This window comes from Sminthopsis crassicaudata, chromosome 1 (genome assembly GCF_048593235.1).
Source record: "Sminthopsis crassicaudata isolate SCR6 chromosome 1, ASM4859323v1, whole genome shotgun sequence".
In the NCBI taxonomy this organism is placed as follows: domain Eukaryota; kingdom Metazoa; phylum Chordata; class Mammalia; order Dasyuromorphia; family Dasyuridae; genus Sminthopsis; species Sminthopsis crassicaudata.
Genome location: NC_133617.1, coordinates 428,498,115 through 428,523,863, shown reverse-complemented (window position 1 = coordinate 428,523,863; position 25,749 = coordinate 428,498,115). Strand labels below are relative to the sequence as shown.

General features: G+C 31.7%; 1 protein-coding gene across 8 annotated transcripts in view; it reads left to right on the top strand.

The window, feature by feature from the left end:
- The window catches only part of USP7 (ubiquitin specific peptidase 7), a 72,934-nt gene extending 48,988 nt beyond the window's left edge, over positions 1-23,946 (top strand). For 2 of the 8 annotated variants that reach the window (XM_074280506.1, XM_074280502.1), the window contains exons 8-31: positions 2,283-2,337; positions 3,017-3,097; positions 3,217-3,307; positions 3,583-3,665; positions 3,982-4,091; positions 6,047-6,203; positions 7,267-7,411; positions 7,958-8,100; positions 9,341-9,475; positions 10,410-10,511; positions 10,630-10,735; positions 12,688-12,792; positions 12,889-12,956; positions 13,259-13,359; positions 14,210-14,363; positions 15,311-15,378; positions 16,076-16,184; positions 16,285-16,362; positions 18,203-18,303; positions 20,067-20,166; positions 21,500-21,619; positions 22,174-22,245; positions 22,826-22,916; positions 23,320-23,946. In XM_074280506.1, coding sequence (XP_074136607.1) covers positions 2,283-2,337; positions 3,017-3,097; positions 3,217-3,307; positions 3,583-3,665; positions 3,982-4,091; positions 6,047-6,203; positions 7,267-7,411; positions 7,958-8,100; positions 9,341-9,475; positions 10,410-10,511; positions 10,630-10,735; positions 12,688-12,792; positions 12,889-12,956; positions 13,259-13,359; positions 14,210-14,363; positions 15,311-15,378; positions 16,076-16,184; positions 16,285-16,362; positions 18,203-18,303; positions 20,067-20,166; positions 21,500-21,619; positions 22,174-22,245; positions 22,826-22,916; positions 23,320-23,426 — 2,482 coding nt within the window. In that variant the 3' untranslated portion in view covers positions 23,427-23,946. The remainder of the gene's footprint in view (positions 1-2,282; positions 2,338-3,016; positions 3,098-3,216; positions 3,308-3,582; positions 3,666-3,981; positions 4,092-6,046; positions 6,204-7,266; positions 7,412-7,957; positions 8,101-9,340; positions 9,476-10,409; positions 10,512-10,629; positions 10,736-12,687; positions 12,793-12,888; positions 12,957-13,258; positions 13,360-14,209; positions 14,364-15,310; positions 15,379-16,075; positions 16,185-16,284; positions 16,363-18,202; positions 18,304-20,066; positions 20,167-21,499; positions 21,620-22,173; positions 22,246-22,825; positions 22,917-23,319) is intronic. The other 6 variants (XM_074280501.1, XM_074280505.1, XM_074280498.1 and 3 more) reach the window with 3 other exon arrangements.
- Positions 23,947-25,749: the final 1,803 nt, after the last annotated feature.

Sequence of the window (25,749 nt, the reverse complement as noted above, 5' to 3'; positions counted from 1 at the left end):
ATAAGATTTATTCTTGTTTTAATAAGATTTATTCTTATTTCTTTTAATGAAATAAGAAGGGAAAAGCACAACTTGATAAAGGGTACCATAGTGAACTAGTAATATTAAATGTGAATGCACCAAGTGGTAAAATCTTCCTAGAGAAGATTTTAAGCCAGTTACAGGAAAAAATAGACCCCTATTCTAGTAGGGGACCTCAAGATTCCCCTCTTAAGAATTGGACAAATCTAACCACAAAATAAACAAGAAGGAAACTAGGGAGATTAATAGAATCCTAAAATAGACCTCTGGAGAAAATTGAATGGGGACAAAAAGGAATACACCTTTTTCTGGGTTGTAAAATGGCACAAAAATTGACCATTTTATTAGGGTATAAAAACCTCACAATCAAATGCAAAAAGGCAGAAAGAGTAAGAGCTTCCTTTTCAGGCCACAATGCAATAAAAATTACATTCAGTAAAGGGCTGGGGAAAAACTAAAACCAATTGGAGAATAAATAATCTAAAGAATGAGTGGGTGAAACAACAAATCACTGAAACAATCCATAATTTCATCCAAGAAAATGACAATAATAAACCAAATAATAAAACATACCAAAACATATGGGATGTAGACAAAGCTAAATAGCTATATAAATAAAATAAAGAGATCAATGAATTAGGCATGCAACTAAAAAAGTTAGAAAAAGGACAATTTAAAATCCCCCAATTAAATATCAAATTAGGAATTGTGAAATTCAAAGAAAAGATTAATAAAAGAGAAACTAAGAAAAATATTGAACTAATAAAACTTAAGTTGATTTTATGAAAAAAACTAATAAAGTAGATAAATATATATAAATAAAATGTATATAAATCTATAAAATCCAAAAAAAACTAACAAATAAATAAATGAATTTAATTTATTCAGAAAAAGGAAAGGAAGCAAGCTAATCACTAGTATTAAAAATGAAAGGGGAGAACTTACTGCTAACAGAAAAAAAAAATAATTGGTAAATATTTTGCCCAAAACCCTGGCAAAAAGTCTGACAATGAATGTTTACAAAAATATAAACTCAGTTTAACAGAAGAGGAAATAAAATACTTAGTCCCATTTTAGAAAAAGAAATTGAACAATGAACTCCTTAAGAAAAAGTCCCCAGATCTAATACTTAATGTGCAACAAGAAAATGGTATTTACACACATATATTATATCTAGGTTGTATTGTAACACATGTAAAATGTATGGGATTGCCTGTCATGGGGGGGGAGGGAATGGAGGGGAGGGGATAATTTGGAAAAATGAATACAAGGGATAATGTTATTTTTTTAAAAATTGCTCATGCATATATACTGTGGGGAAAAAAAATTGTAATTAAAAAAAGAAAAAAGAAAAAAAAAAGTCTCCAGAACCAGATGGATTCACAAGTTAATTGTATCAACAATTAAAAAACTCTTTTACTATGTAAATTTTTTGGAAAAATAGGTAAAGGAGGAGTACTACCAAATTCCTTTTATGACACAAATATGGCACTGATAATCTAAACCAGGAAGGACAATCTCCCTAATGAATATTGATGCAAAAATTTTAAATAAAACATTAGCAAAGAGATTATAGCAATTTATCAGCAGGATAATATACTATGATAGGATTTATACCAGGAATTTATTAACAAAATCAAAGGTAGTTTCAGTGTTTCTGTATCTTTGTGTATCTTATTTTTCAGGCACCAATTATCATAGTAATCTTTGAATTAGAATAGACTATATCCATAGAAATTATTTTAAAGATAAATAGGCTCTAAATTTCTTACGGATCTCTAGGATTTCAACTAGGGTATTTTCAAAAAAGAAATTGGACAAACAATTCAAAACAGAATTTGGACATTGAATAGAAATTTTTATTTTATCCTCCCAAAAATAATTCATTTAATCATACTAGCTTGGTCTTTTCAAACTAAATATCACTCAATTGTACATAAATTGAGTCATTTAATTCAACTGAGATAACTGAGATAAATTGATCATTTCTCTATCTAATTCTTTTAGTAATGACAGTTTAGCTACCATTTTTCCTGAAGTATCTGTATCACTCCCCATATCAGCCAAAACTTGAATTCTACTTACAATTTAAATTGTTAAATATTGGAGTCCTTGGCTTGTTTTCTTTCTGCTTCTTCACTTGTCTGGACTTCATCCCCATTGGCAAGATTTCTTTATTGTTAAGATATTGAATTGGACTAGGATACCTTTATAGCTTTTTAAACCTATATTTCCATAAATTTTTTTTTCTATTTTAAAAGATGGGAAACTTTAGACAGCTTCATGCAACATGATGTCCAAGAACTATGTCGAGTGGTAAGTTTCCAGCAATGTTTTTACTCTTAATTATGTAAAATAGGTTTTTAAGAAAAGAGTGAGGTAAATTTTATTGCTTAATAAGAAGTTATGGTGTATATGCAATCTCCTTGCTCAAGAAGGCATGACATTAGATCAAATTGGTTAAAATGAGTATCTTAGTCTAGTACAATTAGGTCTAATGTCCCTTTACAGCAGCAAATTTTTTTTTTCCTGAGGCTGGGGTTAAGTGACTTATCATGTCAAAATCATGTTCTGTTTCTCCTTATTTCAAAGTTTACAAACTAAGTCTACTTTCTTGTTTTGAGGACTGCTCCACAACTATTCCACCTCTTAAGAGGTCATTATCTTTATATATATGTTATTGTTAGTTTGTTTTGTGTTAGAAGTAGCTAGAAAATTAGTAAGAACACTGGATTAGGGCTCGGAAGACCTGAGTTCAAGCCCAGGTTCTCTGTTCACTACTTCTGTGTTATTTTTAATTGTGTCATTTTTAATTAAGCCAGTTTTCTCATCTATCTGCAAAATGAGGGAGTTTTGACTATTGCTTTCTCCAGTCCCTTCAGTTCTTTAATCTATTATCTATATAATTTGATATGATTATGATAGATAGAATAAGGAAGGATGATATGAGCTGTATGAGTGTTAAAATTAAAAAAGTTGTAAAATTCTCTTCCAGTTGCTTGATAATGTGGAGAATAAAATGAAAGGAACGTGTGTAGAAGGAACCATACCTAAATTATTTAGAGGCAAGATGGTGGTATGTAAATGCTCACTAAATTATTTTGAAAGAAGTATTTAAATGTTGTTGAATACTTATAGTAAAGCTACATATTAAGTCAATTTATGTATATATAGAATTTTTTTGTTTGTTTTTAGTCCTATATCCAGTGCAAAGATGTGGACTATCGATCTGATCGGAGAGAAGATTATTATGATATCCAGCTAAGTATAAAGGGAAAAAAAAATAGTAAGTTTCACATACATAATAAAATGTTGTTGAATTAAGCGTTTCATATTTGGTTAAAGTGTATTTGTGATTTCCATTTAGCATGTTTTGATTGCCAGTATGAAAGAATGAATTCACTTTTCTGCTTATTTTCTTTTTTCCACTATTGTTGATTAATTGCTTGTGATTTTATTAAACATTTTGCCATAGTTGAATTCTTTAAAATTGACTTATAACATATAATGCTTGTAATAATCACATTTTGGTTAAAAAAAAAATTCTTTATCTTTTCTTAGTATTTGAGTCCTTCATAGACTATGTGGCAGTAGAACAGCTAGATGGTGACAACAAATATGATGCTGGAGAGCATGGCTTGCAGGTACTTGGGATTTTTGTAACTATTTCTTAATTCATCGATAGTGATATATTTCTGGCATCTACTTTAATTTTTAAATTTTAAATCCATTGTCAATTAATCCCAGAACCAGATCTTTATGTAGAACAAAGCATAAGGATATGGATTTTTAGTGCCTTTTTGGCTTTGCAATTGAATTATAAATAATTTATATCACATTTTAAAAAGATAAGACTATACAGCTGTGTTAATAACAAAGCAAATTTCTAATTTATATGATGGTACTTTGGTTCCTCAGAGATAATAAATAGCTAATGTACATTTCTTCTTCATTTATCAGGAAGCTGAGAAAGGTGTGAAATTCCTCACATTGCCACCAGTGTTACATCTACAACTCATGAGATTTATGTATGACCCACAGACGGACCAAAATATCAAGATAAATGATAGGTAATATATAGATAATTTTTTAGTTAATAAAATTTTTCGTGTATAATTTTTTTTTTTTTTTTTGAGGCTGGGGTTAAGTGACTTGCTTAGTGTCACATAGCTAGGAAGTGTCAAGTGTCTAAGACTAGAGTTGACCTCAGGTCGTCCTGAATTTAGGGCTGTTGCTGTATCCACTGCACCACCTAGCTGCCCCCCCCCCCTTTTTTTTTTTTTACCATTCTTTAAGAAACAGATATATCTGTAAATGTTGGACCAACACTTGAAATTTAAGATAGATTGAAAATTATGCTTTGTTTCTCCAATATTCACAACCCAAGAGATGTTTTCTTCAACAATTTTGATGTCCCTTCAGCCCTACTAAAGCATAATTTTTGCTTTTATCAAACTTGCCATTCCTCATTGCATTGCATCTATCTTATCTAATATATTAGAGAATCTTAGCCATATTACAAAAATAACTGTGTATAAGATTCACCCTTCTTGCAGCAGACTGTTTACATTCCTTAAACAATTTTGATTTAGAAAATAACAGTGTAGATATTTTCACTTGGACAACTTCTGCTCAGTCTTATTTGAAATAATGCATTTCCTTGTGATTTGAGGAAAAAGGTACAAATGTAATCAGGTCAACATAAACAAGTACCTGTTGATAGTACTCTTCTACTGATTCTAACAACCAGTTTATTAGTAACCATTAAGTATGCTCTCTAATACTAGCAAAGAGAAAAGATAGTCTTGTATAAATGTCTATTGTGGGGATTAATAAATTTAAATTAATAACATATTTTTCTTCAGAAGACTTAATTATGCTTCTAAATTGGTTGTTTACTCATTTTTTGAAGGAAAGTTTTGCAAAAAAATCTTCAAGATATGACTTAATTAAAAGTTGTGCAATTACTGGCTGTTTTCTTTGAAAATTGCTACTACATGTAATTTGCTAAATAAAATTTTAAATATTGCCTTGAATGGTGGAATCAAACCTAGTAAAGGAATTCTATGAAGGTTTCTCAAAACCAGTTTTCGTTTGTATTTTTCCCATTACCTCTGGCGCTTTGTGTTAATGTTACTTTTAAAGCATGGTATGTTTCAAGTAGAGCATTTGTCAATAGACAAATTGTCAAATAGAGCAAGTGTAACACATAGAGCCTTAGTTGTTGTGTTCAATATGAAAAGGGATTTTGTTAATCTCTGTGCTAATGAATCATTTAATCTTGAAAGAAGGTCTCTTTGTCAGCTTTCCCTTTCCTTGCTACCTTATAGTCTGAATCCTTCCCCAAATCCCTTGGGATTATTGGGATAGGAATTCACTTACCTCAGTTAAGATCTATGAAAGGGCAAAGGAAAGAGGCAAAAAGTGATTTGAAGACATTGTAAAAACCAAATAATATTTGGGCATGAAGGAAGAGTTCAGGAGAGGTTTTATTCTCTGAAGATCCCCCACCTGAATTAGACCTTTAAAGGCATTGTAAAAGTAGGGAATGCCTGTTTAGTACAGCACAATTATCAAAACTTTATGTTATTTTCCCCAGTCATGTCACACACTGATTCATTGGTCTTGCATCCATTCCCTAAGAAGGATATAAAATAGTTCAGTTTTCAAAAGGGTTTAGCATTGCTTTAGGCTGCTGGAACGTGGCCACACAACCTGAAAGGTTGCGATCCATTCCTAGCATGGACTGTGAAGCAGGAAAGACAAGATGGAATAGCTGGATGCTGTGGTTTCATTATTTTGTTTGAAAATTTTTTCAGTTTCCAGAAAATCAGCAACAGTTCTGTGCACAGTAAGTAGAAAAATTATCATTCGACAGTCAATATCAATTATGTCATTTCTCTTTGTGTTAACCATGTCATGACTTCCTTTCATTAACATGGCTAATTAAGAATTTTTTTTTACTAGTGATTTCTTAAATACTTTATACATCTATTGAAGCTGTTTCTTTTTTCTCTTTTAATAGGTTCGAGTTTCCTGAACAATTACCACTTGATGAGTTTTTGCAAAAAACTGATCCCAAGGATCCTGCAAATTATATTCTTCATGCAGTACTAGTACATAGTGGAGATAATCATGGTGGACATTATGTGGTTTACCTAAACCCTAGAGGGGATGGCAAAGTAAGTAGCTAAAGTTATTAAAATCCAGCAAAACCTGGAATATAGTCACATCTTTTAAAAATAAATAATTTTGAGTTTACCCGCAAATGTTTCATTCTTCTATTAAATTAAATTGTTATAGCATGTTACTTGTTTTAACATTTAAGTTTTTTGTTTTTGTTTTTGTTTTTTTTTTAAAGATATTAATTTTTTATAGCCAGCTGCTTTAGGGCATTTAGCAAGTATTTTTGATCTGGTGAGGTTCTCCTATAATTACTTTTAGAGGAAGAATATTCTAAATGTAATTGGGGAAAGAACCCTTTGTGAGGAATTTAGTTATAATGATATTTCTAGCTTAACATGTCTAATTTCAAGACATTAATATACATCATTTCCTTTGATCTTCACTAAGCCTGAATTAGGCAGGGCAAATTTATTACTCTTGCGCAAATAAAGGAGATGAGGGTTCAAAGAGGTCAATTTTTGTGTGTTGGCCAAGATCATATGGGTATAGTGGGACTTGAACTCTATTCAAATTCCTGATCTGCTTTCTATTATATCCTATTGGGAGCAATTATATAGTAAAACTAAAAAAGTTTTAGTCTTTAGTCCTCTCTGCTGTTTGAGGTAATGTGTCATTCCAGGATGGAAATTGTTTTTATGTATATAGAACCTGTAGTCATCAGTGGAATAGAATTGTTGGAGAAAATAGTTTTCAAATCAATAGTTTGATTTACATTAAAACTTTATAAGGAACTAGTGACTTTGCATAATATCACATTTGTCAAAGATAGAAAGAAAAAAAGGATTTATTAAAAGGACTACCTTGTCCCAAGCACTGCTAATTTCTGTGTTCACAATTAGGGAAACTGAGGCAAAGAGATTAAATGAATGCCCAGCATCACATGCCTAGTAAGATAATGAGGCCACATTCCTGATTTCACCCCCAGACCTGCATTTTCATTGTTCTGCCTAGCTGCCTCTCTTTTAGACTAGGCATGCAATACAATACAATTCTGTCACTTTACATTTAACATGTGGGTTGGTGTATATTTTATTTAAACAATGTACATTTTGTTTACAGTGGTGTAAATTTGATGACGATGTTGTGTCAAGGTGTACAAAGGAAGAAGCAATTGAGCATAATTACGGAGGTCATGATGATGACTTATCAGTTCGGCATTGTACAAATGCTTATATGTTAGTTTATATCAGGGAATCAAAACTGAGTAAGTATATAATTTGTTATTTTTATATTTTACTTCTCTTCCTTAATTATTTGAAATTATTGCCATCTTTATTTTAGAACCATTCTTTACCCAACATCCTTTCAATCAATATTAAAAAAAAAAAAAAAAAGGCTAGAGGGAGAATTAAGTAAAAACAATCAACAGATAGTTTTATGAAGTTGTACTAATTTATAGTTATTCTCTATTGGGGGAGGGGGGAGAGACAATTTTTTTTAACTTTGAAAATATCTTTTTAAAAGATTCTTTCATGGTTTTTTAGTAATCAGAGCACTCTTAAAGGAGAATGGAAAAAGCCCATATAAAGATACAAAGCTGTCTTGTTCAAGTGGAAGATTAGTTAAATTAGGCATGTGGCTAAAAATCTTTTTTCAGCTTTTATTTTGTTATGATTTCAAGGCACAGACTAATTCTTCAGTCAACAGATTAGACTATATAAATAACAATTGATAAGTGATTTATTAGATTAGAATACTCACTTCAGAGCAATAGAATTGAATCACTTAAAATTTTTAAACTAAATCCCAGTTATTTCTGCAGGTGAAGTTTTGCAAGCTGTCACTGATCATGATATTCCTCAACAATTGGTAGAACGCTTACAAGAAGAAAAAAGAATAGAGGCTCAAAAGAGGAAGGAGCGACAGGAAGCCCATCTCTATATGCAAGTGCAGGTCAGCTTCCAAACCAAGAAGGACACAAAGTCCTTATTTGACTGTTAGATGAGACAGGTATAAAAGCATGGGTATAAAGCATGAATCCCTACGAATGTTCAAACTTAAGGAGTAATAATTGACAAATGAGAAAGAAAATCAGCATAGTTCTGAACAATATTTGGAGCCATTTTTCCTATTTTTAGTAGTATTTTTTGAATATTTGTCTGCCTAGCATTAGAAGAGGAACTAAAAATACAAGAAGATTGACTTTCACTAATGGAAAACTTGTTGAACAAAATCATATACAGATGATTAATGATTCATGCCCCGGCACTTATACACCCATGCCACTTATACAAATATCCATCTGGAAGATCTCAAGATCTCCCTCTCTTGTGAGTTCTTTTCTCCCTTCCCCTTGTGCTCAGAAGTCTAAATGGGATGAAGAGTTAACTCTGGCTTTTCTTTTTTTTTTTCTTTTTTTTTTTTTTTTTTTTTTCCATAGACTACTTCTCTCCCTCCTCCTCCCAGACCTCAAGTTGGTTCTATTGATAATATTTCCAAGTACTATTATTTCATATCACTACCACTACCACTTTCATGCTCTTATCTATACTAAACCTGTTAGCTTTCTGTATTGAAACATCCAGGGTAGTTTGAGCCTAATTTTTGTTCCCCACAAAAGTCAACTCTTGGGTCTATCAATCCTTTTTGGGTATTTTTTTGTTTTTGTTTTTGTACTTGAACTGTTAGCTGTTTGCATTTTACAACAGGCTAGGAAGGGAGAAGAAACTGATAGCAACATTGAAAAAGGAACAGGATCTTACACATTCAAATTTCTATTTTACTAAAGGAAAATCAAAAATTTTAGCTAGAAAATAGGTGACAATGATCTAGTGGCTTTAATTATATATTTTTTCATTTTCATATTATTTTATAACATATATATGTATGTGTTAAGAAGATGTGAAAATAATATGGTATCCTGATTCTTTCAGAAAAGTGCTACTTTTCTTTTACTTAATGGAATTTTTGAGCTAGAATTTGTACTTTTTGTGTGTGAATAAATTATAATAAAATTCTGTCATAGTAACTTATTCTTGTTAGCTATACATGCTTGTTTATATTTATTTTTTCCCCTATAATTTTTTACTTGAACCTAGCTATAATCAAGTACAATGACTTTATTAAGATTGTGTGGTAGATTTCCTATAGGTTTTTTTTTTAATCAGTTTCACACATCAATGAATATTTCCAGATAGTGACCGAGGACCAGTTTTGTGGGCACCAAGGCAATGATATGTATGATGAAGAAAAAGTAAAATATACAGTCTTCAAAGTATTAAAAAACTCCTCATTAGCTGAGTTTGTACAGAATCTTTCTCAAACAATGGTAAGTTTGTTTTGTTAAATGATTCTTATAACATTGCTGAATTCATGAGTTGGGGACAGTCTTCTTAACTTTTAATCAGAAAATTGGATTCAATTTATATCTTAGGGGAGGGAATGAAATTTTGTCTTAATGTCACTAGATAAACTGTTTCTTCCTTTTCACCTATCACTTAAAGTGCTGGAAATATTTTTCTTATACCATTGGTTTAAAAAAATCTATTAGAGATAGAATTGCAGAGAATAAATGGAATAAAATTGTTCACTATATTCCAAGTGTTCAAGATATAAATAGATATAAATATAAATAGGAATGCAATTCTCTGCATTGGATAGCTTAACTTTTTTTTTTTTTTCCCAATAAAGATTTTTATTGATATCTTGTATTTATACTACCTACATTTCCCCTATGACCCTCTCTCTTCAGGAGACAAGTTAATTAAAGAGGATGATATCTATGAATCAGGAGTTAATATTTTTCTTTTTTAATTTTAATAGTATTATTTTTCCAGTAACATGCAAAAGATAATTTTTGAGCATTTTTATAAGTTTTTTGAGTTCCATTTTTTTTCCTTCCTCTCCCTCACCCCCCAATCTGATAAAGGTAATGATACATGTACAATCATTTTACATATTTCAAAAAACCACACACACACACAAAGGCAAAAACCATCCACAGTCAGTCTTCATAGTTCTATATCTGTATATGGATGGCATTGGGATAAAGTTTTTTGTCTTGGATCAGTGTATTTCTGAGAAGAGCTAACTCTATAATAGTTCATTATCACATGAACCCTATAAGACACCTAAGATTTACTTAGAATCTCATAAGCTAGTAAGGACCACTTTGGTGTTGGGACTCTTTGTAAATTCAAGTCCAGTATTCTAACCATTATGTCATTTACTTTATCGGTTATTTTATGCTTTGTTTGTTTTAGGGATTTCCACAGGATCAGATTCGATTATGGCCCATGCAGGCAAGGAGTAATGGAACAAAACGACCAGCAATGTTAGATAATGAAGCAGATGGCAATAAAACAGTAAGTATTATATGTATCATTAGAGGATTCTTAGAAATATGGGATCACATCTCCATTTTATGAATATAAATTTTTGCTATCAAATTCAGTACCTATTTCTTTGTTTCTTCCAAATAAGATGATTGAACTCAGTGACAATGAAAATCCATGGACGATATTCCTTGAAACAGTAGATCCTGAGATGGCTGCTAGTGGGGCAACATTACCGAAGTTTGACAAAGATCGTAAGTGCTTCTTAAAAATAAAAACTTCTTACAGTGAGCTAAGAACAAGACATTGTGAGTTCAGTGATCCCTAATGTGTTTTTCTTGTGTTTCTATAAACCACTTGGAAATAGTATTTTAGGGGAAGACAGGAGTTATGTGACAATTCATGCCTGAGATTGAGCAGAAAATATATATTTGTATATATATCCTTCCTTATATCATACAGATTTAGGGCATTGTGGTTTTTTTTAGCCTATTGTACATTATGTTAAACAGTTTAGAATACATAATTCATTACATAAAATCAAAAGTCAAACCAAAAAAAAGCAAAGATGTTAATTATCTGGTACATGCTTTAAAAGAAACCATACTTCTAGTGATGAACTTATCATATAGCTAAATCGGTCATAGACGCTATAGATTATATATAGTCTTTAAGTGATATTTTCTTTGTCCACAACAGTCTGTGAAATAAAGTTTAAAAGAGTTTTACAAAAACTATAAAGAAGAAAGCAAATTAATCTGTATATACGTGGGAATAAAGGAGGATGGGTGGAAAAATTAATGTTCAAATTTGAGAAACCTCACAAGCCTCATTTTTTAATAGTGTAGTAAAAATATATTATTCATTGTTCATAAGCATGTGTTAGCTACTTACTGTGTACAAGGCCCTGTGCTAAGTAAGGCCTAGAGATAAAAACCCATACCCTTAAGTAAAGCTTGTTCTAATAGAGTAAATCCATTAGTTAGTGAATGTGAGATATTTTGAGAGTAGATGGAGGCAGTTTAAAAGTAGAAGTTATTAATTAGCAGCGAAGAGGTGGGGAAATACCAAGAAAGGCCTGCTGCAGAATCTAAAAGAAATCTAAGGAAATTAAAAAGCAGAGATGAGGGGCATAGAGATGAAAGATAAAAGTCATGTTTGGCAAAACTTAGACCACTATAGGTATATATATCCTAGAGTACATGAAAGGGTATAATCTGTAACTGTAAAAAGTCTGGAGAGTTACGAGGAGCCAGATACTTTAATTTGCATAGCTATTCCCTGGTTGATGACTACCCACTTTGTTTTTAGCTCTTTGCTACAACAAAAAGTAATTAACTTTATCTCTATCCCTTTCCTAGATAGCCATCTTAGATAATAATATTTCTTACAGACAAAGAAAGGGAAAAAAGCAGCATAACTGACTAAAAAATGTAAAGTATACTATGTTTTTGGATTTCTTTGTTCAGTTTCCTTTTTTTGGGATATTTACATTGTTATGGCATTTTTATTTTTTTGGTTCCATATTTTTCAATCTGCATCAATTCAGTTTTTATTTTTCTCTATGTTGATCATGTTTGTCATTTAAATGTAAAATATGATCTAGAGGTAAGGTTTTTAACATGTTAGAAAAAATTTTTTATAGGTTGACGTGAACAGAAATGGCATGTGTTGAGAAAATATAAATATTCATTTATATCTGATACATTTTATAAATATTTAAATGTCTCTAATATTACAGGATATTAGGCCTAGTCTTATTTATAGAGCCCGCTAGTGCCTACACTCTGTTGACATAAGTTAAAGACTTCAGGGCCATATATATGCCTGCCATTTTGAGGTAGGACTTCAGTAGAAGTTTATCTGTTCCAGTATTTACAGATTGCCTCAAGTCACACAGTTTAAAGAAGAACCTATATTTGATCTAGACTAATGATATTTCATCATCTTTACTCCAGTGTAAATATATCATGATAAACAAATAAACTTCAAAAATTGATTAAGGTAACTAATTCATTTAATCTAAATCCAACATAATTTTAGCCCTGACATTAATAGCTTCTTAATAATACTAATCAAGTTTGAATAAAACAAATGATCTTTCATTATTTTTAAACTTAATATATTTTTTTTGGTTTTTAATATGGAGTGAGGGTCTGTGTATTTGGTATGTATACCAAAAATAAATATGTTTTTCAATTTATAGATGATGTAATGCTGTTCCTGAAGATGTATGATCCAAAAACACGGAGTTTGAATTATTGTGGACATATCTATACTCCTATATCCTGTAAAATTCGTAAGTCTTTACGTAAGCTTTTCTCTTATAATCTAGAATTTTGGTACTTAAAATTTCAGTATATTACATTGTGATGTGTTGTTATGCATATTTTCTTTTCTTTGTTAGGCGATTTGCTCCCAGTTATGTGTGAAAGAGCAGGATTTTCCCAAGAAACTAACCTTATCCTCTATGAGGTTTGGATTGTTTGTTTTCAATGTTTACAACATTGTTGTAGTTCTAATCTAAAAATGTTAAATTGTAGTTCTAAGTTTCATTTGTTCATCATGATTAGTATTAAATTATGACAATTTCAAACTTGAATTTATAAGCTATAACTTAGCATCACATTAATTTTATACCTATTTTGCATTCAGATTTTGTGACTTATGTAGTGTCTTTATTGACAAAAGTTAAATGTCATGCATTATATTAGATTACTTACACAGAATAATCTTCTGATGCTTTGTTGTTTATTTCATGTTATCTTTTCCTATAGGAAGTTAAACCGAATTTAACAGAGAGAATTCAGGATTATGATGTGTCTCTTGATAAAGCACTCGATGAACTAATGGATGGTGACATCATAGTGTTTCAGAAGTATGTATTTTTTTTTAAAAGCTTTTTATTTTTCAAAACATGCATGGATAATTCTTCAACATAAACCCTTGCAAAACCTTGTTCCAATTTTTCCTCCCTTCCCCCACTCCCTCCCCAGATGGCAAGTACTCCAACATATGTTAAACACAGTAGAGATATATGTTAAATTCTATATATGCAGAAATATGTATTTTTGAAGAATTTAATTATGACCAAATTAAACTGGTTGACAAACTTTTTCTTAATGAATGGTAGGAATTTGTCACATGAAATTAAAACTTGGCTTCTGTTTATTTGTTAAATATAACTGACTCTTAAGGGATTTATATGATGCTCTGGGGGGGGAAAAAAAGCATTGGGACTAGGATCCCATGATAGAATTTTGGCATTAGAGTCCATGATAAATAAAAGCTTTGCTATTTGCTACCATGGTGTATGCCTTTTCCTTTCTGGACCACTTCTGTAAAATGAGCATGTATAACTAGAGGGCCCTCAAGGTCCTTTCTAGCAATAGTCTGTATAAGGATTAAGTAAAGAACTATAATATCATCAGATTTTCAAATTAATTTTGCTTAACTTTCTTCCAAAGATTAAACTGAGACTAATCCATTCGTATTCCTCTATAAGTGAATCTGTCTTGTCAGATCATTTTTAAATACTAGATTTTAGTCTTCTAAGACACAAAACATAACATTTAAATATCAATATAGATTCTTTAATGTATAATTTTCTAACACATTAATTTTTTTCATTGAAAATATCTTTTGAAAAAACATTGGTGTAATTTGTATCAATGATTTCTTCTATTTTGTATTTTTAAGTAGTTAATAACTTAGGTTTTTGTTTTCAGAGATGACCCAGAAAATGATAACAGTGAACTACCAACTGCAAAGGAATATTTCAGAGACTTGTATCACCGTGTGGATGTCATTTTCTGTGATAAAACTATTCCCAATGATCCTGGATTTGTTGTTACTTTGTCAAATAGGATGAATTATTTTCAGGTACTTTTTAACAAATTGCAATTTTTGTTTCCCAAGCTATTGAAAAAAAATTTCTTCAGTTTAGTTGAAAGAACTTCTTGCTAAATAGTCCACAAGAAATTGCTTAGTCTTTTAGTTTAATTGCATCATTTTGGCATACTCAAAACACATAGTACACTTTAACACTTTAAATTGTATTAAGAAATTTTTCCCATGATGTACTTTATACCTTCTTTCACTTTTTTTCCTTTCTTAATTGAAATGATCCTGCAGAAACAATGTGTGCCTTGTCTCTCCCCAACAAAGTATAAGCTTTTGTTGCTTTTTCTTCACACTCTTTGCATCCCAAAGTCTACCCTTAATGATGGAAAGTTGTCAAAAGTATATGTGTACACACCACAATATAATGCCAACTGTTAGGGTGCAGGTGATTTCTTCAGATTTATTTCTACCCACATAGCTTTGCTATCTTGGAACTAGATAGTAGAAACAGAATTTGGAATATCCTTACATATAGCCATTAAAACATTCCATCTTAAAGAAGTTGTTCAATATAAATTCCAGTGAATTGCATTTAAATTGATTTTCTTCATTTTCTCCAGTTTAGTAGGTTAGGCTTTAATCTCTAATAACCATAATTAGAATATTGGAGTAGTATTAAAAGTTGGTATTTCATAAGAAAATGTATTCATATCTTTGGTAAGCTAAAATATTTGTGGAAAAAATGATAATATTCATTTTTTCCACAAATATTTTATTATTTCAGCATATTAAGGATTTAATCTTGATCTTCACATTTTTACAAATAGCAAAACTACAGTGATTAAAATTACCTCCAATAAGGATGAATCAGTAAAAAAGCTAAAAACCACTTTTTGCTTGGTCAGATTCTATCCATATTCATATGGTTTTAAATATTTACCAAGAAAACTGATAATGTTGTCATTACCACCATTTCCCTTTTTTAGGTTGCAAAGACAGTTGCACAGAGGCTAAATACAGATCCAATGCTACTTCAGTTTTTCAAGTCCCAAGGGTAAGATGTATTTATGGAAATCTGTGTTATTTTGCCTAATACTTCTTTGTGCTTTCTTTGATCTAGTGAAACCTTTTTTAAAATAAGTTATAGTCGTTTTTTTTTTTTTTTGTCCCATACCAAGCAACTCCTCCTTCAGTTGGCATTCCATTGCTTCCTATTACTTGCGGTGGGTTGGCCCAAGGAAAGAGTAGGAGGTTTTGTATTTTAATATTTTGCAGTCACTGATTTGAAAAACTGAAGGGTGACTGGTTGCAGAGTGTGTGTTAGCTGGAAGATGGTGATCATGTGAAACTTGTTGAATGGGAAGAAAAGAGCTTTTTCAGGCAATTAGCCTGAAATGTAAAGGAGTAAGTCAAAGTATAATTTTTAAGGATGCTTGTTTTATTTGCAGTTTCAGTTATAAGATTTCAGAATATTAAATTTAAAGAGAATTTAGCATATATCCATATCTAAATATTACATTTGGTAGCAATATTTGCCATGGTGCAAGAATTTTTTCAATCTGATATTTTTTTTTTAAACAATCATTATCATAATCTGGTGGTTTAGGTAATTCCAACTCTCACTTCCAAATAGTAGATCCTGAGTTGCATACCTAGGATTAAAAGGATAGTGGCTTGCTTCTTTATGTACAGCCAGATGTTTAGAATGTAGGTATAAATAAATTATATTTATATACTCTTTTTTTGTGTAGTTATAGGGATGGCCCAGGTAATCCTCTTAGACATAATTATGAAGGTACTTTAAGAGATCTCCTGCAGTTCTTTAAACCCAGACAACCCAAGAAACTTTACTACCAGCAGGTAGGAAGCCAAATTATTTATAATTGAAATAACAATCATCAAAGAAAGGGTGGGAGGAGAATACATGTGGATATATTTAAACTGTGTTTGTTTTTCTTAGCTAAAAATGAAAATCACAGATTTCGAAAATCGGAGGAGTTTTAAATGCATTTGGCTAAACAGTCAATTTAGGGAAGAGGTAAGCAAAGTAACATTTGTAATATGATCTAATGGTAAACTACCTCAGAAAATTTCATATTGATAGTGAACTTTTATACCCCTATAATTATTTCCAATTATTATTCCCTTTCTTCTCAGCTCGCTCTCTCTCTCTCTCTCTCTCTTCTCTGTTGATTTTTTAAAAAATAGCATGTTGTCTAATACTTCTTTCTCCTCCCTCATCTCACAAACACACATTCACAATCTCTCTCTCTCTCCCCCTCCTCCTCCCCCCCTCTCTCTCTCTCCCTCTCCTCTCTTGATATGATCTTTTCCTGTGCACTGAGGAAATAATTTTTCATATCAAGGAACAAATTCCCCCTACAGAATAGTACCATTTTCACTATATGTATGAAAAGAACAAGGTATATAACATGGGTTTTTATTTATAATTGTGGAATACCTGGTAAATATTTTCCTTCTACCCTGGCTTCAAAGAATGCGCGTGCATGCGCGCACACATGCGTACACACCCACATAAATTGCATGCTATCATGACACTCTGGATTAAAAACATAGTTGCCTTTTCCCCTGATATGCTAGTAAAATTGTGGTTATAGCATTTAGTGAGCCCAAATGCAATTAGTAAACACAATTGTAGTAAACTTAAAGATGTAATATTATTATTTGAAGAACCCATACTTACACATGTGGAATAATTTGTGAACAATTATGCAGGTTCAGGTGAATAAAGTGACAAATTTTATATATCTTTCCTCTAAAACTTAGCTTTGGAATTTGGCTTCTGAATTAGCCTCAAGGTGTATAGCAGGATTTCTCCATGTGGTGTCGACATATTTACCTAAAATTTAAATTTTTAAGTTTTAAAATTATTCTGCTATATTTTTAATGATTGTCTTATTTTAAAATAGCACTATTGTATTTCAGTTGGGTATGCAGGTGAGAAAGATGAATAAATAGAAGATGAAATATTTTGCATCATACACTCCTTAGAGAAGTGTTATAGTATGTTTATTATTGCACATTGGAGCATTCCAAAAATTTTTAGTTAGAATAAAATAAAATAAAAACTCTATTCTCCTGATTTTATTTTATTCTTTTTGTTTTCAGGACACCCAGACATTTCTAAAAGTCACATTTAGACTACTAATTAATCCCTTTGAACAGGACATTTTCCATACCTTGCGCTAGACCTGAGAGCATTATTGAAGATATCTTATGCTGTGAAAATTTATGTTTTGTTGATATAGGTCATAGGTCTCCTGACTCTGATAGTCCAGATAATCACACAACTTTTCTTTATCACTTTGTGGTACACAGTGTACCTCACAATTTTTTTTTTTTTTAATACTATGTATTGCAGTATAGCTCATCCATACTTAATTACACAGTGTCATAAATTGAGAAGAAAGCAGGGGAGGATTATCTAGTACTGTCTCTAGTTAGCTTGGAAATTTTAGGCCCTATTTTTTTTCCCCTTTTTCTGAGGCTGGGGTTAAGTGACTAGCCCAGGGTCACACAGCTAGAAAGTGTTAAGTATCTGAGATCAGATCTGAACTCTGGTCCCCCTGAATTCAAGGCTGGTGCTCTATCCACTGCGCCACCTAGCTGTCCCCTTTAGGCCGCAAATAATTTGTTGTGGTAGTATAGCAAATACTATACTATACTATTATATAGTAGTGTATATATGCTATTATATTGTATATAGGGAGCTATACTGCTATAGCTTTCTTTTTTTTTTTTTTAATCACCCTTGCGAACTTGCCCACTTCCACGTGAAGGTATGAGACATTGGAAAACTTGATGAAAAAAAGCCATTTTCTATTTTCTAAAGTGTGTTTAATTCTTTTACTACTTAGGAAATAACACTATATCCAGACAAACATGGCTGTGTTCGGGACCTGTTAGAAGAATGTAAAAAGGCTGTAGAACTATGCGAGAAAGCATCAGGGAAACTTAGGTAAGCATTTCCTGAAAATAGTTGTGGAAAGTGTAAAGGAAATAAAACAATCTTCATTATCATCAAAATTATCATCTACATGATCAATAAATATTAAGTAAGGAAAAAAAGTCCCTATCCTCAAAGAACTTAATATAATTTTTGCTGTTGTTGAGGAAATCAGGGTTAAGTTACTTGCCCAGGGTCTAAACAGCTAATAAGTGTCAGATGTCTGAGGTCAGATTCATTTATTTATTTCTCTTTTTTTCACACAGCTAGGAAGTATTAAGTGTCTGAGACCAGATTTGAACTTGGGTCCTCCTGAATTCAAGGCTGGTGCTCCACCCAGCTGCCCCCTGAGGTCATATTTAAATTAAGGTCCTCCTAACTGCAGAGCAGGTGCTCTATTTACTGTGCTACTAGTTGCCCCCTGGATCCAAGAACAAAAGACAAGAGTCAGTCAGATAGGAGGAGAACCAGGGTGAGGAGAGTGTCAGAAGCTGTACTTAGAGGTCAAAGACTGAGGATTTAGAAAAGAACACTGGATTTAGCAACTAATCATAAGTTAGTAATTTTGGAGAGCAGCTTTAGTGGAATGAGAAGATCTGAAAGACTAAGAAGAAAATGATAACTTATAAAAATTTCTCTTCTACATTCTAAGTGACCTTTTAAAGGAGTTTAGCTCCAAAAAGACAGAGACATGTGGGATTATGGTTAAGAAGGGAAAGCTAAGGATCAAGTGAGATTCTTTTCCAGGATAAGGGAAAGCTTAGGGATGACAGTGGGAGCAACCTGTTGGAATGAGACTTTTTTGAATAGAGAATAGCCTTGAGATCACTTTATGATACAAGGGTTAAAGAAGAGAAGTTGACAGGATACATCTGAGTGATAGATGATAAGGAAGAAGTTCACAGCAAATGGCCTCAATTTTTTCTATAAAATATGAGGCAAGATTTTCATCTGACACAGTGGGAAGAAGGGGAACTCCATGAGATATTTCAAGAAGGTAAGAAAAGGTAGAATAGTGAGTTGATATGGGAGGTACAGTAAGATTTTGTCTAGCAGCAGTGAGGTCCCATTTGAGGTTGTATGACAAAGTTCTCAAGAATCTAGTCAGAATCATTGTGGTGTGGTTTTTGTTTTTTGTTTTTTTTCAAGTCTTTATTCGGTAGTGGGCATGAAGGTAACAGATTATGGGAGTCATCCAAGGCATAGCAAGCTTTGGTAGATTTAATCGGAGATCACATAAGGAGTCTGGGGATTGAATACAGGAGGTGTTTCTACATTCCAGAGTGGTAGTTTAAATGAAAGCAACAAATCTCCTGTTCCTCCAAAACTTTCAGAAGTTCCTTGCCCAACATAATTTCAATCTTGATGACAGCTATTTTTAAAATATGAAAGTCTTTTAATTCAGGTGTTCTTTTTCAATGATTTTTTTTTTCTTTATATAGAGAAGTTATTATTATTCATTATTCTTTCCCTCTCACAAATTTCTTGTAAATTTTTTGCAATAAGAATTTTTTCCCTCTCCTCACCACTTTCCACTATTTCCACTATTAAGAAGGAAAAACCTCCTTTGACATTTCAGGCAACATAACTGTTGACTTGGTTAAATGATATAATCTATAAAGTGAATCCAATTAGATAGAACAGATAAGTTCAGAAAAGCACCCCTAGTTGTTGTAGTTAATTTAATCTAAGCGTTCATTTTTGTTTAAAAAAAAAAAAGAAAGAAAGAAAGAAAAATTCGTTAATTCTGTTTTTACTCATTTCCTATTTTTAAGGCTGCTAGAAATTGTAAGCTACAAAATTATTGGTGTCCATCAGGAAGATGAATTGTTAGAATGTTTATCACCTGCAACAAGTCGAACATTTCGAATAGAGGTTAGTAATTCAAAGATTTAAAACTGAAAGGAATTATAAAAGATTATCTTTTTCTTTGCAAGGAAGTTGTTTGGTTATGATTAAAGCTGATTTGTTATGAACTAGCATTTGTTAATTAGACTAAGTTTTCCTTAATTTTTTTTTTTTTTTTGGTTAAATTTTTGCTGAAAGATAGCTTTCTCATTTATGGGGTGCAAAGGGTTCTAGAGATTTCTGCAAATAAGGAACTTTGACAAAAAATGTCTTAGAGGGTTCTGTCCAATGCCATGACTTTTTTAAGTTTTCGTGGCTACTTCAGGAGAAAGCCTCATTAGGTACTAGTCATTTTCAAAGATTGCTCATGTTATTTATTTCCTGACAGAAAGGTAATAGGACCCAGTCAGTTGGTCAGCAAACATTTAAGAGCTTAGTATGTGCTTTGCTTTTATTACTAGGGATACAAGAAAGGTAAAAGACAGCTCATGCTGCTTAAATCCTGCTGCTAGGAAAAAACAAATTATCTACAGGATAAATTGGACATGATTTATAGAAGGAAGGCACCAACCTTAAGAGAAGTTAGGAAAGGCTTCTTGTAGATCAGATTCAAGCTGATATTTGTTAAGAAGCCAGGAAATTTCAGGCTTAGGAGACAACTAGTGATTTCTGAAATTAGGAGAGGAGAATGGTTGTCTTGTGCAAGACTCAAAAAAGAGGCCACTTCCTCTAAATTAGAGTATGGCAGTGTTAAACTTTATTTAAGTTTTAAGAAAATCAGAAAAGTTTGGAGGGGGCCAGATTATGAAAGACTTTATATCAAGCAAAAGGCTCTGTTTGATCCTAGAGGTCCTAAGGAACCACTAAAGTTCATCGAATGAGAGGAGGAAGGACTATGTTAGACTTGCACTTTAGTCTGTGTGCCTCTCTGTTAAGACTTGAGCATCATCCTTTATTGGTCTTTTGGAATCATGGTTAGTCACAATTCTTAAAGCTTTCAAAGTTGTGTTTTGGCATCCTTTTTTAACAAGGTTGGTGTAGTGGTATAAATTGACTCACTTCACACTGCATTATTTCATACAAACCTTTCCTAGTTTCTCTGAAACCATTAATTAAGTATATTAGAATTGTGTTTTTAATATTGAAGATAATTTTATAGATTCTTCATCTATATCTATCTATATATATATATATATATATATATATATATATTTAAAGACTAATGCAGTTTAGAAATGACTTAAGAACAAAAAAAAAATCCTTGGGATTTGTTAGTGTATTAATTGTAAATCCACCTATTTCTGTCTTCTAAATTGTTTATCAGAACTGCTCATGATCAGAATATTTAATTTGACTACAGGAAATACCCTTGGACCAGGTAGATATAGATAAAGAAAATGAGATGCTAATCACAGTGGCTCATTTCCACAAAGAGGTCTTTGGAACTTTTGGTATACCATTTTTGCTCAGGATACACCAGGTAAGTTACTTTTTAAGATAGCCATGCTCTTCTTGATTACTAGATTAATTTTTTTGTTCAGTCTTTAATCAGCATTCTAATATCTCCCAAAAGCAGGGCAATTTAGGACACACTGATTCAGTATTTGACTAATCATTTGTAATATGTTTATTCTCTGATTTACTTTTGTTTAAAAAATTGTATAATAACTGTAGTCAGTTTTTTTAAACTGGGAAAAACTTGCACGACATTTTCTTTTTGCTCAATTGTACACTTCATGAGGGCTGTAACCTATTTATATAATTTTGAACTTTCTGCTGACCTCTGGCCTGGGGTACTGCAGAGAATTAACTTTTAATGTATTTTTGTTTTAATTTAATTAATAATTAATTTTATAATAATTAAGAATTAATTTTTATTTTAATTGTAATTAATTTATTTTCACATTTTAATGTCATACATGTGGCTCATTTGAAAAGTGTCAGTTTTAGATGTAATCTCTTTTAATATATTTAGTATTGTCTGTTAAATATATTTAAACATATTATATATTATATATATAAATATATTTATAGGGTGAACATTTCAGAGAAGTGATGAAACGAATTCAGACAATGCTAGATATCCAGGAAAAAGAGTTTGAGAAGGTAAGAATTTACATTAGACCTGCAGGAGGAGGTAAAAAGCATTTTTTATAAACTTATTAGTGACCTATAATGTTAATTATTGTTAGAGATGCTATAAAGTTATTCCTGATGTAAATTGTGTTACTTTCTCTAGCACAGCTAATCAAATTGTTCTTAAGCAGTGATATTTTAGTGTTCCTTGATAAAATACCAGCCACCTAGATGGGGGACCCCTACCCCCATATTCATGAAATTCCTGGATTGTATAGTGAATGGGATAGGAGAGATTGTCCATTTCCAGCCTATCCCTGGCAGGAACCTTGCCAATAGGTATCTCTGTCTCCCCACACTTAAATTAATTCTCTCCCTTCTCCCCCCATACTCATGAAAAAAACACCATACCTCTCCTTCTTGATTTGCTTTTCATTATTACTAAAGGATATCTTACATCTGTGTATATGAGAAACCCCAGTATATTTCTGGAGATGAGATTATTTTTATCTCCACAGCAGTCACATTATGCCTCTATTCAGACTTGAAAAGACTTCGGTTTTGTTTTTATTTTTGTGTGTGTGTGTGTTTTTTTTTTTTTATTTTTAAGTTTAAATTTGCCATTGTAATGATGGGTCGACACCAGTACATAAATGAAGATGAATATGAAGTCAATTTGAAAGATTTTGAGGCTCAGCCGGGTGAGTGCCTTGACATTTAGTTTTAGACCATTATTCCTTATCAAGTGTAAGTCGGAGAAGTAAGACAGCAGAAATAAAATTTTTAAATTTATTGCTATTTAAATGAAATTTTATAAGAAATACTTGATTATAATTTGCCACCAAATGTTTAGAACCATTCTCAGAACTAGTTACACTATGTTTCAGAGTCCAAAAGAAAATATAGTTAACATTCACAATCTTTTAAGTATTTCCCTATTATTATTCACTTTGGCAGTGACTAATTGTTGAATTATAATTTAAATTGGTGGGGGGATGTATAAACTAGTCTTTTGAGTTTATAAGTCAAGATAACTCTATCATTGTGTTCAGGTATAAATTATCAGTTCTAAAAGATTTTTTCCTTTTTTTTTTCTTCCCCTAGGTAACATGTCTCATCCCAGGCCTTGGCTGGGGCTTGACCATTTCAATAAAGCCCCAAAGAGAAGTCGCTACACTTACCTTGAAAAGGCTATTAAAATTCATAACTGACTTACTTAACCAGTTTGTTCAAGGCAAGGGACAATACGTGTGTGTGTGCACCTTTTTAACAACAGTAGAACTTTGGTACACGTGCACTATATCTGAAGTCTTCAGCAAGAGGATTTGCTGCTGATGTTAATTTTATTTTGTTGAGGCTGTTCAGTTTGGCTTCTCTGTATCTATTGACTGCCCTTTTTGAGCAAAATGAAGGTGTTTTTATAAAGCTTGGATGCCAATGAGAGTTATTTTATGGTAAACGTAATGCAAGGCAATTGTCAGCATAATGGGGGAAGAGTTTAGTAAGACAATTGATATTGGCAAAAAATGTGTCTGTAGTATGTTTATAGATGGCATAAGCTAACTGGCTGCTCTTCTTGGTATGGTTTCCTTCACCAACCCTGCAGCAAGTAAGTCTTATGTTTAGACTCACAACTGATTTATTTCCTTCAGTTATACTTTAAATGACATTTTGTGCATTTGTAAATGCAAAAGAAAAAGAACTCACAACATCAATAAATAGAGATCTCTACTTCATTGTGTACATTGTTGGCACTTATTCGGGATTTATGTCTCCTCCAGCTACATAGGATCTTTTTAATAAAACTAGTTTTGATTTATTTAGTTCAGCCACTATTTTGCTGCCCATTTTGCAGAGTGGATGCACTGAATAAAATCCTAAAAGACATTTTGGGTCTTTTTAATAAATTAAAAACACTGTTAAATACAATTAAGGTTTACTATTTTGCCTATTGGCAAATTTAATGATATCAGAAGTTGGCAAAAGCAGGTTCAAAGGATTATAAATATAGTTTCATTTAAATGGGAACAGACGGAAAAAACAAAGAAAATAGCCTTTTAGCACAGAGGGCATGCTCACTAGTGTTTAGTAAGCTATTGACTTTGTAAAAAAAATAAAACAAAAAAACAAAAAAAAAGAAAAACAAAAAAGGGAAAAAGTAAGAAAAAAGAACATGAAATTGTATATTTAATGAATGAACATGTACAATTTAACACTTGGAGGTTAATTTTGTTGGGTGAGTCTGCAAGTGAATTTCACTGATGTTGATATTCATTGTGTGTAGTTTTATTTCAGTCCCAGACTGTTTCCTTTTATTTTGGAGCTAATGCCAGCGTGTCTAGTTTTGAGTGCAGTAAAAATAGAATCAGCAAATCACATTTATTTTTCATTCTTTTCCAGTAATTTTTTTTTTTTTTTTTCTGTAGCAGCAGTGTACAACAACTCTTCCTGTATATTGCCTTTTTTTGCTGGAAAATGTTGTATGTTGAATAAAATTTTCTATAAAAATTTTACTTCAGTGAGTGACGTGGAAGTTGAGGAAGATTTCTGCTCTCCCTGGAAGTACAGTTTGGGAAACCTTTTCATTTATAACAAGGTTTTACTAAGATGTATTTTTTTTTTTTTAATTTCAGTATTGCCGATGTATAATCCTGGTTTTTTGGCCTCTAACTAGTCACATTTGAGCTTAAGAAATAAAAGGTTTTCCAGGAGGGAACCGTGTACAAATACAATGACTGGAAATATTCTTTAAATACTTTTTAAGGTATTTTAATCTGTGGGATCCATAGTATTTGGAGTAGATTTGCTCCACTTGCCTTGTTCAAAATTCTGTTATCCACATACCCCAAATGTGGTGTTTATAAAGGTATGTGATGAAATCTGTACTTGCAATTATGATCTCTCTTTCTGGACTTCCACTGTAATGTGTATGCCTTCATAACCCAAAAGCTGCCTTCAAAATCAATGAATAGATAGTACTAATGGGAAGTAGCAGTACCACAGACTTCACCCTTCTAATCCCTGAAAATTAACTATGGAAATGATAGTAAAAATAATTCATCAATACTTTTTGTCTTTCAACTTCTAAAGGATTTTTTTTTAGAGGGAGAAGGGGTTAAGTACAATATTGGAGAGTAACAGAAACCTGCCACTCTCCTAAGGATATTAAATGACTTTTTACAAAGAATTTTTGGTAATGTTTACATTTGTGTGATGCATTTAATTATTCCTTTGCTTCCAGTCAAGGAAATCAAAGACAACAGTGCTTCTGAGTTTTAAATTGAGTGAAACATGGTTTTCTAATTATGAAATATAAGGAACTTCTTTAATAATGGCATTAATGGCTTATATTAAACCGCTGAAATGAATACCATCTCCTTTAATATGTATTGGATACTAGTGATGTACTAGGCCTTCTATGGGCAATCAGGATAATAGTTTTATAAAATGTTATAAATTCATTTGAAATCATTGGAGTAAATAACTGGGTGGAGTACATTCTGTTTAATTTCTTGGGATATTGTGAAGCCATGG